We start from the raw sequence: 13,150 nt of genomic DNA on the forward strand, positions 1-13,150 counted from the left end.
ATTGGATAATCAGGAATCTGCTCTTTATTTTCGATGCTTCCGCTGTTATATTTTTCATTTCCTTCATATACTGGGAAAACACTGCTAGGTTCAGGCCTAGTTGCTATACCATTGAAAGAGACTGTTTTCTCCACAGGAAATTGTAGACTTCCATTATAATGTAAGCTTATTTGTTCACTCTCGTCAAAATTTTTGTATCTTAGTTTCTTTTTCCTTCTCCTATCTATTGTATCATATTCCTGAGGATATCTAGGAATATCTAAAGTTCCTGACTCCACACACAAATTCTGGCAATATCTTGATCTTCCATGGTGGTTGAAAGTCTCCTTCTTTGAGAGCATTTGGGTTTTCTTTACATTTGTTTCCTGACAATTTCTATTTCTATTACTTTTTTCTAGGAATTCCTCTATTAGCAGTTTTCCTAACTCCTCATAGTTACTCTCCCACTCTTCTTCTCCAACTTCAGAATCAAATGGAATGATCCTGACCTTTTCACTTCTAACTAGAGATCCTTGGCTGATAGATGAAGGACAAAAATAAAAAAGGAGAGGAGGCAAAAAAAAAGGAGGAAAGAGTGAAGGGGAGGAAAGAAAGTTAAAAAAACATTTTTTCAAAGGACAGTTTAAATAAGACCAGAAGAATAGTGAATTAAATGCATTAACAAAAGAAATATAAACACGGAACACATTCAAATGGGGTAGATACTGAAAGATGATCATCTACTAAAAGAACATATAACATTTCTTAAATCAAGGGATCAAACATTACCATAATAGTCTGCAGGGTCAAAAACTTCCATAACAATTATGACACAGATTTTCTACAAAAATTAAGGAATGGCTGAAGTAGAACAGTTATCAGTGAAAGATTATAATAATGCAACTTCAGATAAATGTTGGTGTTTTGAGATTATGGTGTTATAATTTAAGGAATGCTAGAACAGTTAATTGCATTTTCACTCTAATATCAAGGACTGCCTATTTTGTTAATATTAGGCAAGTTTATGTTAATCTGAAAGGTGCTCATTACTTTAGAATGAATCCTGTTTTGTGAAAATAGCTACCGTAATTTTTTGTTACTGACATTTAAAGCCAGTAATGAGGATAAGTCGTTTTACAAAGCTACCATCAAATTAGGATGCCTCCTAGGGCCAGACCCAGCCCTTGTATCCAGTGCGCACAAGTCACAATTGAATGCAATGGGAGCCATGTGAATGTGCGAAGACAGACTGTAGGCTCTACAGTAATCAGAACAGTTAAGCATCAAAGGAACAGACCTGTTCTGATGTGAGAAATGTATTCAATTAAGAGTTTGCCCCCTACTTTATAAAATGTTACATTTCACTAAAAAGAAAAACTTAAGTACAACACCTGGAATGGAAACAAGCAACGACATCAGCCCACCATTAAGCTACCACAGCTCGGAAATACAGTGAAGGCATGCAAACAATGAAAGTCAGCTGAAGTATATCAAGATGACATCACAACAGCAACATCAAGGAGATTAGACAAACATCTAGCTGTAAAGAGGTTAACCCACCTATCGGACAAATCTAGAGACTGCCTGCTTTCTAGCGAGTACTGGCGGCTTGTCATTTGACTAGACTCAGATGCAGATTCTAGGTCAGATCGGCCACTCACAGTGGAATCTATGCTATCATATCGCCTTGAAAGTAAATAGAGTAAGAGCAGGGAGACAGATAGTTACATATTGATTCCAAACTTAATATTGCAAATAAAATTCCAACTAAAAAACCCACAGATAGGAAATCTGGTACTCCAGAGTCACATCGGCTATTGGGACTAAAACATAGGCTAGTCTAAAAAAAGAGCAAAACAAAGATATTAGGCAGGTCAGGGCAGAGGGAAATAAAAATCCACATCCTTATCTTAAAGGACCATGATTACCCTGATTGGGGATCCCAATCACTGTCATGAAAAGGAAAGCTATCCCATGCAGCATTTCTACAGATGTTTTAAGTTTTAAAAATAGATATCTAGAAATAAATCCTCAAGGGCACTTAGATAATATGGGGACCTGCATGGCACAAAAAGAGTGGTTAGATAGATTGAACAGGATGCTGAATGAGATTCAGCTCACCTTTAATGAAGGTAGTTTTGGACCTAAACAGGCTGCTAAAGTCCTTTTAACCGATTTTCCTTGGCTTCAGTGTTTTCTTACACGCAGTCCAATATACTTATGAAATGTAAGAATTGAAAAAAACAGTGACTTACCTGTTCTGTAACTGTTGTTCAAGATGTGGGTGCCGAAGTGTAATGCACTCTGGTGGGTTCGTGCCAAATGCACCGGTGCCAGAGATTTTTCCCCACCAGTACCCGTCAGGGCTGTGTGTATACCCTATGCCTGCTTATGACCACTCCTGAGGCTATATAAAAGCAGCACCTCCCTGACACCCCTTAGTTCCTTCACACTGGAAAAGCTGGTTTAAGACTGATGGAGAGGGGATGGAGGGTGGGTTGTGGAATACCTGTCCGTACCCACCTCAGTTACACAACAGGTAAGTCACTGTTTTTTCTTCTTAAAGTGGTTGCAGACATGTATCCCACTCAGGTGACTCCCAAGCAGTACAGTTTGGAGATGGGATTGGAGTTTACTTGAATGATAGCAGTTTCCATCAGAGGCCGCTGTGACGGCACAGCGCCAAGTAAATGTACGCACAGAGGACCAAGAAGCAGCCCTATAAAATGTCCAGTATGGGAACATCCCTGAGGAAAGCCACAGATGTGGCCTGGGCCCTTGTTGAATTAGCCAAGCACATCTGTGGAGGAGGAATACTAGCCACAACATATGCTGAATGGATGCAGGAAGCGATCCACAGAGATACTGTTTGTGTGGATACTGCCAGATCTCTGATGCACAGAACCCTGCAAATCCCCTGGTATCTGCTTTATATCCATGGATATCCGCATCTGTGGAAGCAGATATCCTTGGACCATTTCTGCAAATAGCAGGGTGGATGCGGATACAATTTTGTATCGGTGCATGGCTGACGGTAAGAGCCAGGAGGACAGCTGTGAGGAACCACAGCACGGATCCTCCATCTGCCCTGGGCAGGAAACCTAGAGGGCAGGGACACTGGGTGGGGAGCAGCTCAGGCCCCACACCCAGGGCAGGTGAAGGGTCCACCGCAGCTCCACACAGCTGCCCGCCCAGCTCTTATCACAGCCAGGCTGCAGCTCCAAGCTGCCCCACTGGCCGGAGCCAGGTTGGGGAGAGCTGCACTGGCAGTTGTGAGGAGCCTGGGTCCCTCCACCTGGCCTGGGCGGGGGCTGCTTGGGTCCCACGCCAGGGCAGGTAGCAGGTTTGCCGCAGCTCGCCAGCGCGGCTCTCCTATATAACCAGAGCTGAAGAGATCCTTTGGAGAAGATCCTGGTAAGATTTAAAATCCGCTAAGAGGGGAGACAAGGAATTTGGGATTCCTGGATCTGCCTGAGGTGGTGGGGAGGGCGCTGGTGGCCTCATGAGACAGTGGTTGTTGCTCTGGCAAAGTCTCCTCCAGGAGCTGTGGCTCGAGAAGATGGACACTCTCTTACAGCCCTGCTGGGGCTACTCTAGAAGCTGATCCCTCTGAGGGTAGGCAGGTCTGCTTGCAGACTGGGGTGGAGTCCTAGCTCTATGTGAGTAGAAAGTTCTCCACAAGTCACACTGCAAGAAGGAACAAGGTGTAGGAGGCCAACATCGTTTGTAATTGCTATAAGAATGGGAACCCTCTTGGTACCAACGTGTTCCCTCTGCAGGGAGCTTAGAGGACCTGCAAGATTTCTTCCACTGTGGAGGAGGCGAGATGTGGAGATGCCGCCACACTGGAACCTAAAGAGCTCTCTGGATAGTCTGTGAGCATGGGCATAAGCCACCGAGGTGGGGGTCACAGGATATCCTGACTTACTCATAAACCAACAAGAAAAGTGCAAAGTCAGTCCTTAGGATGGGAGGGTTGTTGGCCAGACATATTGCCAAAAAGTCCAGAAAATCACTTCCTGCTGGTGCTGAGGAGCATGACTGAGTCTGTGCAGGCTCAGAGGGGAGTCTAAGGCCCCTGGCACTAAGGTGAGGATGTAGACAGTGCCACAGAGGAGGAGTGCACCAATACCAAACCCACAGTCACCTGTGCTGAAGACCGCATCTGTCTCATCACTGGCACTGCATAAGTCAATGGCATCAACCTTAGCCCTAGTGTTGAAGAGCCTGGAATTGCAAGTGGTATCAACAGACCCACTGAGTCCTGAGGTAGCAATGAGGGTGGCACAGACATACAGAGCGAGTCCACCTCCGCCACAGAGACCTGTGGGCTCAAAGGTACTGAAAATGGCAGTGCCACAACTGTGTCCTTAGGTACTGAATGCAAAGGCCAATGAATCTCTGATTCATCTTGTGGATCCTCTTCTGAAGCAGTTTCCAAGATGCAGAGTGACCCCTTTTCCTCTTTCTGAGGGAAAATCAGGGTCCCAAGGTCTGTCTGCTGCCACTTCAGAAGCAAAAGGCAGCTAACTAGACTACAGGTACCACTACTAATAACTATCAAAGCTATTTACAAAGTAACTGAGGGGGGACAGCATGCCACATTACATAGCCTCAGGACAAGCCACAAGGAGACACAGTACATGTACTGCCCTAACGAGTACTGCTAAAGGAAAAACCTCTGATGTTGGTGCATTTGGCACTACCACACCTGAGTGGAATACATGTCTGCAATCACTCAAAGAAAAGACAGTTACTCATCTTTGTAACTGTTGTTCTTTGAGATGTGTTGCTCATATCCATTCCAATTAGGTGTGCGCGTGCCACGTGCACAATCACCAGAAGATTTTTACCCTAGCAACACTCGGTGGGTCGGCTGGGGCGCCCCCTGGAGTGGCGACCTTATGGCTTTGGATATATGCCCCTGACGACCCAATGCCCCCTCAGTTCCTTCTTGCCGGCTACTCTGACAGAGGGGAAGGAGGGCGGGTTTGGAATGGATATGAGCAACACATCTCGAACAACAACAGTTACAACAGTGAGTAACCGTCTTTTATTCTTCGAGTGCTTGCTCATATCGATTCCAATCAGGCGACTCCTAAGCCTTACCTAGGTGGTGGGGTCGGAGTGAGATGTCGCGGAGTGAAGGACCGCTGAACCAAATGGACTGCTGCACTATCGCATAGTGGGAAGTGAAGGTATGTACTGATGACCAAGTTGCCACCCTACAGATCTCCTGTACGGGCACATGAGCCAGGAAGGCAGAGGACAAAGCTTGAGCCCTAGTAGAGTGGGCAGTAAGGTGCATAGCTGGAACACCAGCCAAGTCATAGCACTCACAGATGCACAATGTGATCCAGTACGAGATGCACTGTGTGGAGACTGGGAGGCCCTTCATCCAGTCTGCCACAGCTACAAACAACTGGGTCATCCTCCTAAAGGGTTTTGTTCGTTCGATGTAAAAGGCGAGGGCCCTGCGAATGTCTAGGGAATGCAGCTGTTGCTCTCGTCAAGAAGCGTGCGGCTTTGGGTAGAAGACTGGAAGGAAGATGTCTTGGTTGACGTGGAAGGCAGACACCACCTTAGGAAGGAAGAAAGGGTGTGGTCACAGCTGTACCTTGTCCCTATGAAACACTGTATACGGTGGGTCCGACGTGAGAGCTCAACGTTCCGACACGCGTCTCACTGAGGTGATAGCAATGAGGAAAGCTGTTTTCCAGGAAAGGTACAGAAGCAAGTGGCCATCAGCTCGAACAGGGCATCCATGAGCCTGGCTAGGACCAGGTTGAGGTCCCACATAGGGGGTGGATGCCGAATTTGCGGGTACAGATGTGCCAAATCCCTTGAGGAACCTGCTGACCATGGGATTGGAGAAAACTGCGTGCCCATTTTCGCCCAGGTGGAAGGCTGAAATTGCTGCTAGGTGTACTCTGATGGATGAAACTGCTAGGCCTTGCTGTTTCAAGGACAAGAGATAATCTGGGATGGTAGGTACTGGCACCTCCAGAGGGGCAGTTTTGCTCAGGGCACACCAGCAGGAGAAATACTTCCACTTGGCCAGATATGTGGACCTAGTAGAGGGCTTTCTGCTACCCAAGAGTACGTGCTGCACCGAGCGGGAGCAACGCAGCTCAGATTGAGCTAGCCATGCAGCATCCATGCTGTGAGATGGAGGGATTGCAGGTCTGGATGACACAGTCAGTTGTGCTCCTGAGTGATCAGGTCCGGCCACAACGGGAGTGGAATTGGTGTGGTCACCGACAGATCGAAGAGAGTGGTGTACCAATTTTGCCTGGGCCATGCCAGGGCAATCAAGATTAAGCGGGCCTTATCCCTTCACAATTTGAGAAGGACCTTGTGGACCAATGGGAGTGAAGGAAAGGCATAGAGCAGATGGTCTTTCCATGGCATCAGGAAGGCATCCAATAGGGAGCCTGGGGAGTGCCCCTGGAGAGAGCAGAACACCTGGCACTTCCGATTCTCTCGAGAGACGAAAAGGTCTATGTGGGGAAACCCCCACTTCCAGAAAACAGAATGGATAACGTCCAGGCAAATCAACCACTCGTGAGCCAGAAAGGACCTGCTGAGGCGATCTGCCAAGGTGTTTTGGACTCCCGGGAGAAACGACGCAAACCAGGTCGATCAAGTGGGCTATGCAGAATTCCCACAGCAAATGGCTTCCTGACAGAGGGAAGACGACCGCACTCCCCCTTGCTTGTTGATGTAAAACATGGCCGTTGTGTTATCTGTGAAGACTGCGACACAATGGCCCTGAAGGTGTTTACGGAACACCTGACACGCTAGACGTACTGCTCTCAGTTCCCGTACGTTGATGTGCAAGGTTCTCTCTTGTGTGGACCAAAGGCCCTGTGTGCGAAGGTCCGCAAGGTGACGGCCCCAGCCCAGAGATCATGCATCCGTGATTAGGACTAGGGAGGGCTGTGGGGCATGGAATGGCATTCCCCCGCATACGAAGTTGGGAGTCAGCCACTAAGCCAGGGAGGTTAAGACTTCCATCTGTACTGTGAGCACTGTGTCTAGATTGTCTCGACCTGGACAGTAGACTAATGAGAGCCAGGCCTGAAGTGGACCGAGGCGTAGTCTGGCATGTCTGGTCACGAAGGTGCAAGACGCCATGTGTCCCAGTAGACCAAGGCACGTGTGTGCTGTTAAGGTTAGGAAGCTTCGGAGGCCATGGATAATGCTCGCCATGGACTGGAAGCAGGCATGCGGTAGGCACGCCCAGGCGAGATTTGAATCCAGGACTGCTCCGATGAAATCTATTCTCTGGGTCGGCTGCAAAGTGGACTTTTCGACATTGAGGAGCTGAACAAGTTCACAGTGAACTGAACATGGGATTGCACCTGGAGCTCAGATCGACCCCGAATAAGCCAGTCGTCGAGGTATGGAAACATTTGGATCTGATGTTGACGGAGCGAGGCAGCTACGACAGCCATACACTTTGTAAATACCCTTCATGCTGTGGATAGGCCGAAGGGGAGAATGGTAAACTAGAAGTGTTGTTGACTGACCACAAAGCGAAGGAAGCGCCTGTGCAGCGGGTAGATTGCTATGTGGAAGTACGTGTCCCTCATGTCGAGGGCAGCGTACTAGTGTCCAGGATCCAGGGAAGGGATAATGGTCCCCAAGGAAACCATGCAGAACTTCAACTTTACCATAAATTTGTTGAGTCCGCACAGGTCCAGAATGGGCCGCAGCCCGCCCTTTGCCTTGGGATTAGGAAGTAGCAGGAGTAAAACCCCCTGCCCCTCAGATCCCTTGGAACCTCCTCTATAGCTCCGATGGCCAAGAACATCTGCACCTCCTGTAGGAGGAGTTGCTCGTGAGAGGGATCCCTGAAGAGGGACGGGGAGGGAGGGTGGGAAGGGGGGGGACAAAACAAATAAGTCGGTATCCACTTTCCACCGTGCATAGGACCCAGCGGTCTGACATTATGCGGGACCATGCAGAGAGGAAATAGGAGAGGCGGTTGGTGAAAGGTAGGGAAGGATCCTGTAAGGAGACTGGTGCTCTGCCCTCGGGTGCACCTTCAAAAGTTTTGTTTGGGACCTGCCGATGGTTTGGGGGGGCCCTGTTTCTGGCCTGTCTGAGGACCAGACTGCCTCTTCCTACCACCGCGGCCATGTCTTCTAGAAAAGTCCTGTCTCGGCCGGGGGTTAGGGTAGGTGTGCTGCGGCTGGGATCAGAAGGGCCTACGTTGCATCACCAGGGTATGCATGCCCAATGAGCGCATGATGATGACCGGTTATCCTTCAGACTCTGGAGTCAGTTTTGTCTGAAAATAACTCCTGGCCATCAAGGGGCAGGTCCTGAATTGTTTGTTGCAGCTCCAGTGGAAGACCGGACACCTGCAGCCACAAGATACGGCACATAGCTATGCCCAAGGCTAGAGCCCTAGCCGCAGAGTCTGCCACATCTATCAAAGCCTGCAAGGAGGTCCTGGCTACTTTCTTGTCCTCCTCTAGCAAGGCTCTGAACTCCTCCCTGAACTCCCGAGGAACCAGCTCTTTGAACTTCCCCATCAAGTTCCAGGTATTATAATTATAACGGCTCAAGAGGGCCTGCTGGTTAGCCACCCTAAGTTGTAGGCTGCCAGTTGAATAGATCTTGCGTCCGAATAAATCCAGGCATATAGCATCCTTGCATTTAGGAGCGGGAGCTTTTGACTGTGTCTTTCCTCTCATTAACAGACTGTACAACGAAAGAGCACGGTCGGGGGGGGGGGGGAGGAAATGTACAAGTACTCAGAGTCTTTGGAGGGGACGAAGTACTTCCTCTCCAGCCCCTTGGCAGTGGGAGGAATGGACGCCGGAGACTGCCAGATTGTACTGGCATTAGCCTGGACGGTCCTAATAAAGGGCAAGGCTATACATGTGGGGACATCGGCAGATAAGATGTCCACCACCGGACCCTCAACCTCCACCACCTCCTCCACCTGGAGGTTCATGTTTTGTGCCACCCTACGAGGCAAGTCTTGGTGCGCACAGAGGTCTATAGGTGGTGGGCCAGAGGAGGACGTGCCCGCCACCACCTCCTCAGGGGAGGACGAGGAGGATACGCCCAGGACTAAAGGGTCATGGGATAAGTCCTGCTGGATGGGGGGTCCGGCTGCCCTAACTCCTCCGGGGGGGGGGGGAGGGCGACTGACAATGGCCTCCAGGACCCGAGGTTCCGAGTGGGCAGAACGAGAAGCTCCCGATGGGACACCTTGGGCCTGATGGTATGCCCAAGGGGTCCAAAAGGACCATTGTGGGGGTCCCTGAGCAGGATCCTGCCTCTTGTCATGCCATTGGCTAGCGCCGTCCGCATCTTGGTCATGGATGCGGTAGCCACTCTCCGCTTGGGATGACCGCGAGATGGGGTGGGAACGCCAAGGTGGAGCCGATTGCTCATGCTGGGTTGCACTGTCATGCGTTGTTTGCTAGTGCCGTGGGGATGGAGATCGGAGCTGTGGTCTTGAGCAGTAGCGTGATCTGGACCGGGACTGGTGGTCGTATCGGTGCCGGGAGGTAGATCTGGACCTGGATGAAGATCTACAGGTGGAGCGGCGCCTGGAACGACTCCGAGGAGACCTGTGCTGGGAGCTGGATTGGTACCGACTGTATCGGGAAGGAGATCTTCTTGAGGCGGAGCAGCGCCACGAGTATGACCAGCGCCGAGATGGTGATCACTGCTGGGACTGCGAGCAGTGCCGTGGAGGAGACCAGTGCCTGGATTGGGACTGTGACCTGGACTGGGACTGAGATCAGTACTGACCCTTCTCGCTCTGCAATGGAGGGCGCATCATGGAGGGCTTCCCTATCGATGGAACAGCCCGCACTGGCGGTACCAAAGTTTGTGATGATCCTGGCTCGGTGAGCACAATCAGGTCACAAGCAGTGGAGAAAGTCTCCGGGGTGGAAGGCAGGCCGAGCTCGACCACGGTGTGCACTGGGGAGCTTATGTGCACCGGACTCAATGGCGCTTGTGGCACCGGAATCAACGGTGCCGGAGTTGGAGCCTTCGCGGGGCAGTCCAGCACAGGACCCTGCTCCGAGGGGGGGCACAGGCAGTGCCAGCAACTGTACAGGAGCAGCAGGTTGCTTCTGCTGCTTCCTGGCTCCCAGAGACAGCGAGTGGTGCTGTGCTGGTAACGGTGCCGGAGACGTCCAGTACCGGGAGTCTTTGCCCGTGCTAGGTCGATCCGGTGCCAGAGGCGCGCTTGGGACCGACGGCGCCGGGTCTCGGTGCGGGGCCGGGCTAAATGCCACTTCCATGAGGAACTGCTTCAAATGAAAGTCCCGCTCCTTTTTTGTCCGAGGCTTGAATGCCTTACAAATGCAGCACTTATCTAGTTGATGGGATTCCCTCAGGCACTTCATACAGCAGTAGTGGGAGTCTCCCGTAGGCATCAGCTTGAGGCAGGCTAAGCAGGGTTTGAAGCCCGGAGACCTAGGCATGGGCCCGGTACCGGGAAGGGGAGAAGCCCCTGACCTCCAATCACTATATACACTAACTACAACTAGAAACTATAACAACTATCTACAGGTATAAACGAGCAAAGAGCTAGGGAAGTGGAGATAAGCTATGCCGCGCTCCACAGTTCCAACGACCATCACGGGCGGTAAGAAGAATCTGAGGGGGTGATGGGTCGGCAGGGGCATATATCCGGTGCCATAAGGGCACCACTCCAGGGGGCGCCTCAGCCGACCCACGGAGTGTTGCTAGGGTAAAAAATCTTCCGACGATCGTGCACGCGGCGCGCACACACCTAATTGGAATCGATATGAGCAAGCACTCGAAGAAGAACTAACCAATTATACTTTCATCACAGAATTCTTGAACCAGTTCAAGCTTGCCTTGAACAGGCTCAGTTGGACATCTGACTTTCCAAAAAAACAGCAGGCCTTTACAGAGACTGTGGAAATTGTTCTTCACAAATCAAAGTATTTGAGCACGTCCGCATTAGGGATTTCGTAGCCATGCAGCTGCACAGACACAGCCTGATTAGGGCAATCCTCCAGTGAGCATGGTTCCCCATCTGTAAAATGGGGATGATGATACTGACTTCCTTTGAGATCTGCTAATGAAAAGAGCTAGGCATTATCATCACCCCTAGGGGTAAAGTAGCACCAGCACAAGCCTTGCTGTTAGCAGTGCAGTGAATCTATGCTGAGGGGCAGCACTGGTCTAGCTACACCAGTGCAAAAACCCCTAACGTAATCAAGCAGCGAAAGAACAGAAGGGTATCTAAGAATGCATACCAATGTAAAAAGACGGTATGCAATCAAAGCGGCAAAGAGATTTGTTTGTAATGTGCAATCATCATGAAATACAAACATGTCCAACACAAGGATGTGGTGACAGATTTGTAGATTTTAAGGCCAGAAGGGATCATGTAGTCTGACCTCCTGCATAGCACAGGCTAAAGAACCTCATCCAATAATTTCTGCCTCAAACCCATAACTTCTGTTTGAGCTAGACCATATCTGTCAAGAAGATTGCAGTTTTTGGGTCAAGACTGGATAATGATGGAGAATCTACCATGTCCCTAGGTAAAGAGTTCAAGATGCAATCAAAGCAAGCATTTTGCAAATGTGAATCACTCAGCTCACACTGCAAAAGAATAACAAGCATAAATACATACAGCAGGAGGACATATCACCAAGAATGATGATGAAGGAGTTCTTTACTGGGACTCAAATTTGGAAACCAAGAGATTAATAGATTTACAGATAAGACCAGAAGGGACCACTGTGATCATCTTGTCTGACCTCCTGCATAACACAGGCCAGACATCCCTGAATTAATTGTACTGGTTTGTGAACAAGAGGTGAATTTACAAAGAGATGCTGGAGCTGGGTGCAATGTAAACAGCAAGCACAAGCAATCCCCACCACCACCACCACCCGCAATTCCCTTCCCCCCCATAAAACCCACTAGCAGCCACCTCAGGTTAGAATTTTTTTATTTTTTTTTAAAAAGCTATTTTGATAAAGTGGGCACAAAATATGCCACAGACACCAACATGTCTGTGCAAGGACAGATGACTATAAGAGTTTGAAATAATGGAATAGGAAGTCCTGTGAGTAACAACTTATCGGCTGCACAGGATGCATGAGAAAGAATCTGATTATGTGTTTAATGGACTACAATGCATTGAGAACAATACATCACACTGTTATAGATAAAAATACAAAAATACACCACAAAAAGTCCCATTAGCAGTGACAAAGTAAAAGCTGAATTTTACTAGTAAAATAAGGTGTTTCTAATTAGATACTAACTGACTGAGTTAACAGTATGATCACTATAATAAAGCCACCATGCCAGGAAACAGAAGCACAACCCATGAGAACAACTGATGTCTAGACTTGAGAATGCAAGCGTCCCCTCTGGTACGGAGGCATGCCAAGGGTTTGGGAATAGGACCAGTTTGATACACAAAGTGTATCACTTTTTTGGTAGATACACCTCTACCCCGATATAACGCTGTCCTCAGGAGCCAAAAAATCTTACCGCGTTATATTGAACTTGCTCTGATCCACCGCAGTGCGCAGCCTCCCCCCCTCCCCCCCAGAGCGCTGCTTTACTGCGTTATATCCAAATTTGTGTTATATCAGGTCGCGCTATATAAAGGTAGAGGTGTGTATGTTCAAGCGACTACCCTTCCCTTCCAGATGATTTCAGCACATGAAGCATGTATCAAAGCATCATATCCTATTTCTCCAAAACCACGGCTTTTCAAGCTGACTAATCTTGTCTCATTGTTTCCTTGTGCTCCCATTGCCTGTCTGTTGCATCCACCTGTTCTCCCTTTTCTTGTATTTAGAGAGTGTAAGCTTTGTGGGCCTGTGCTCTTGCTAAGAGTTTGTATGGCACCCCGGTTCATGGCTAGGGCTCTTAAGCAATATGATAATTATTATTATTCACCGAATGAGCTGTACAGGGTGAAGTAATGGTTGATAAACTGCTGATCTGTGATTAAAAGAACCACCACAGACTGCATAATGTTCTGCTTTGTGCAAAACAACACCTTAAATGAAAAAAAATCTGGGGGAGGGACGGGATATCAATTATGGCAATAAACCCGTACTTCCTTGTAGCGCAAGGCCCACACCGAGGCAAAACTCATGTTATACAACAGTGCTGTGTGACAACAGGTAGGACA

The 13,150-nt window shown here is 49.0% G+C and overlaps 1 protein-coding gene across 4 annotated transcripts in view; it reads right to left on the reverse strand.

Moving 5' to 3' along the window:
* The window catches only part of UNC13B (unc-13 homolog B), a 354,256-nt gene that overhangs the window by 208,998 nt on the left and 132,108 nt on the right, over positions 1 to 13,150 (reverse strand). For 3 of the 4 annotated variants that reach the window (XM_039543401.1, XM_039543398.1, XM_039543403.1), the window contains one exon: positions 1,540 to 1,665. The exons of the other annotated variant lie outside the window; for it this stretch is intronic. In XM_039543401.1, coding sequence (XP_039399335.1) covers positions 1,540 to 1,665 — 126 coding nt within the window. The remainder of the gene's footprint in view (positions 1 to 1,539; positions 1,666 to 13,150) is intronic. 4 annotated transcript variants of the gene reach the window in all.

Source organism: Mauremys reevesii, linkage group 6 (genome assembly GCF_016161935.1).
Source record: "Mauremys reevesii isolate NIE-2019 linkage group 6, ASM1616193v1, whole genome shotgun sequence".
Classification (NCBI taxonomy): domain Eukaryota; kingdom Metazoa; phylum Chordata; order Testudines; family Geoemydidae; genus Mauremys; species Mauremys reevesii.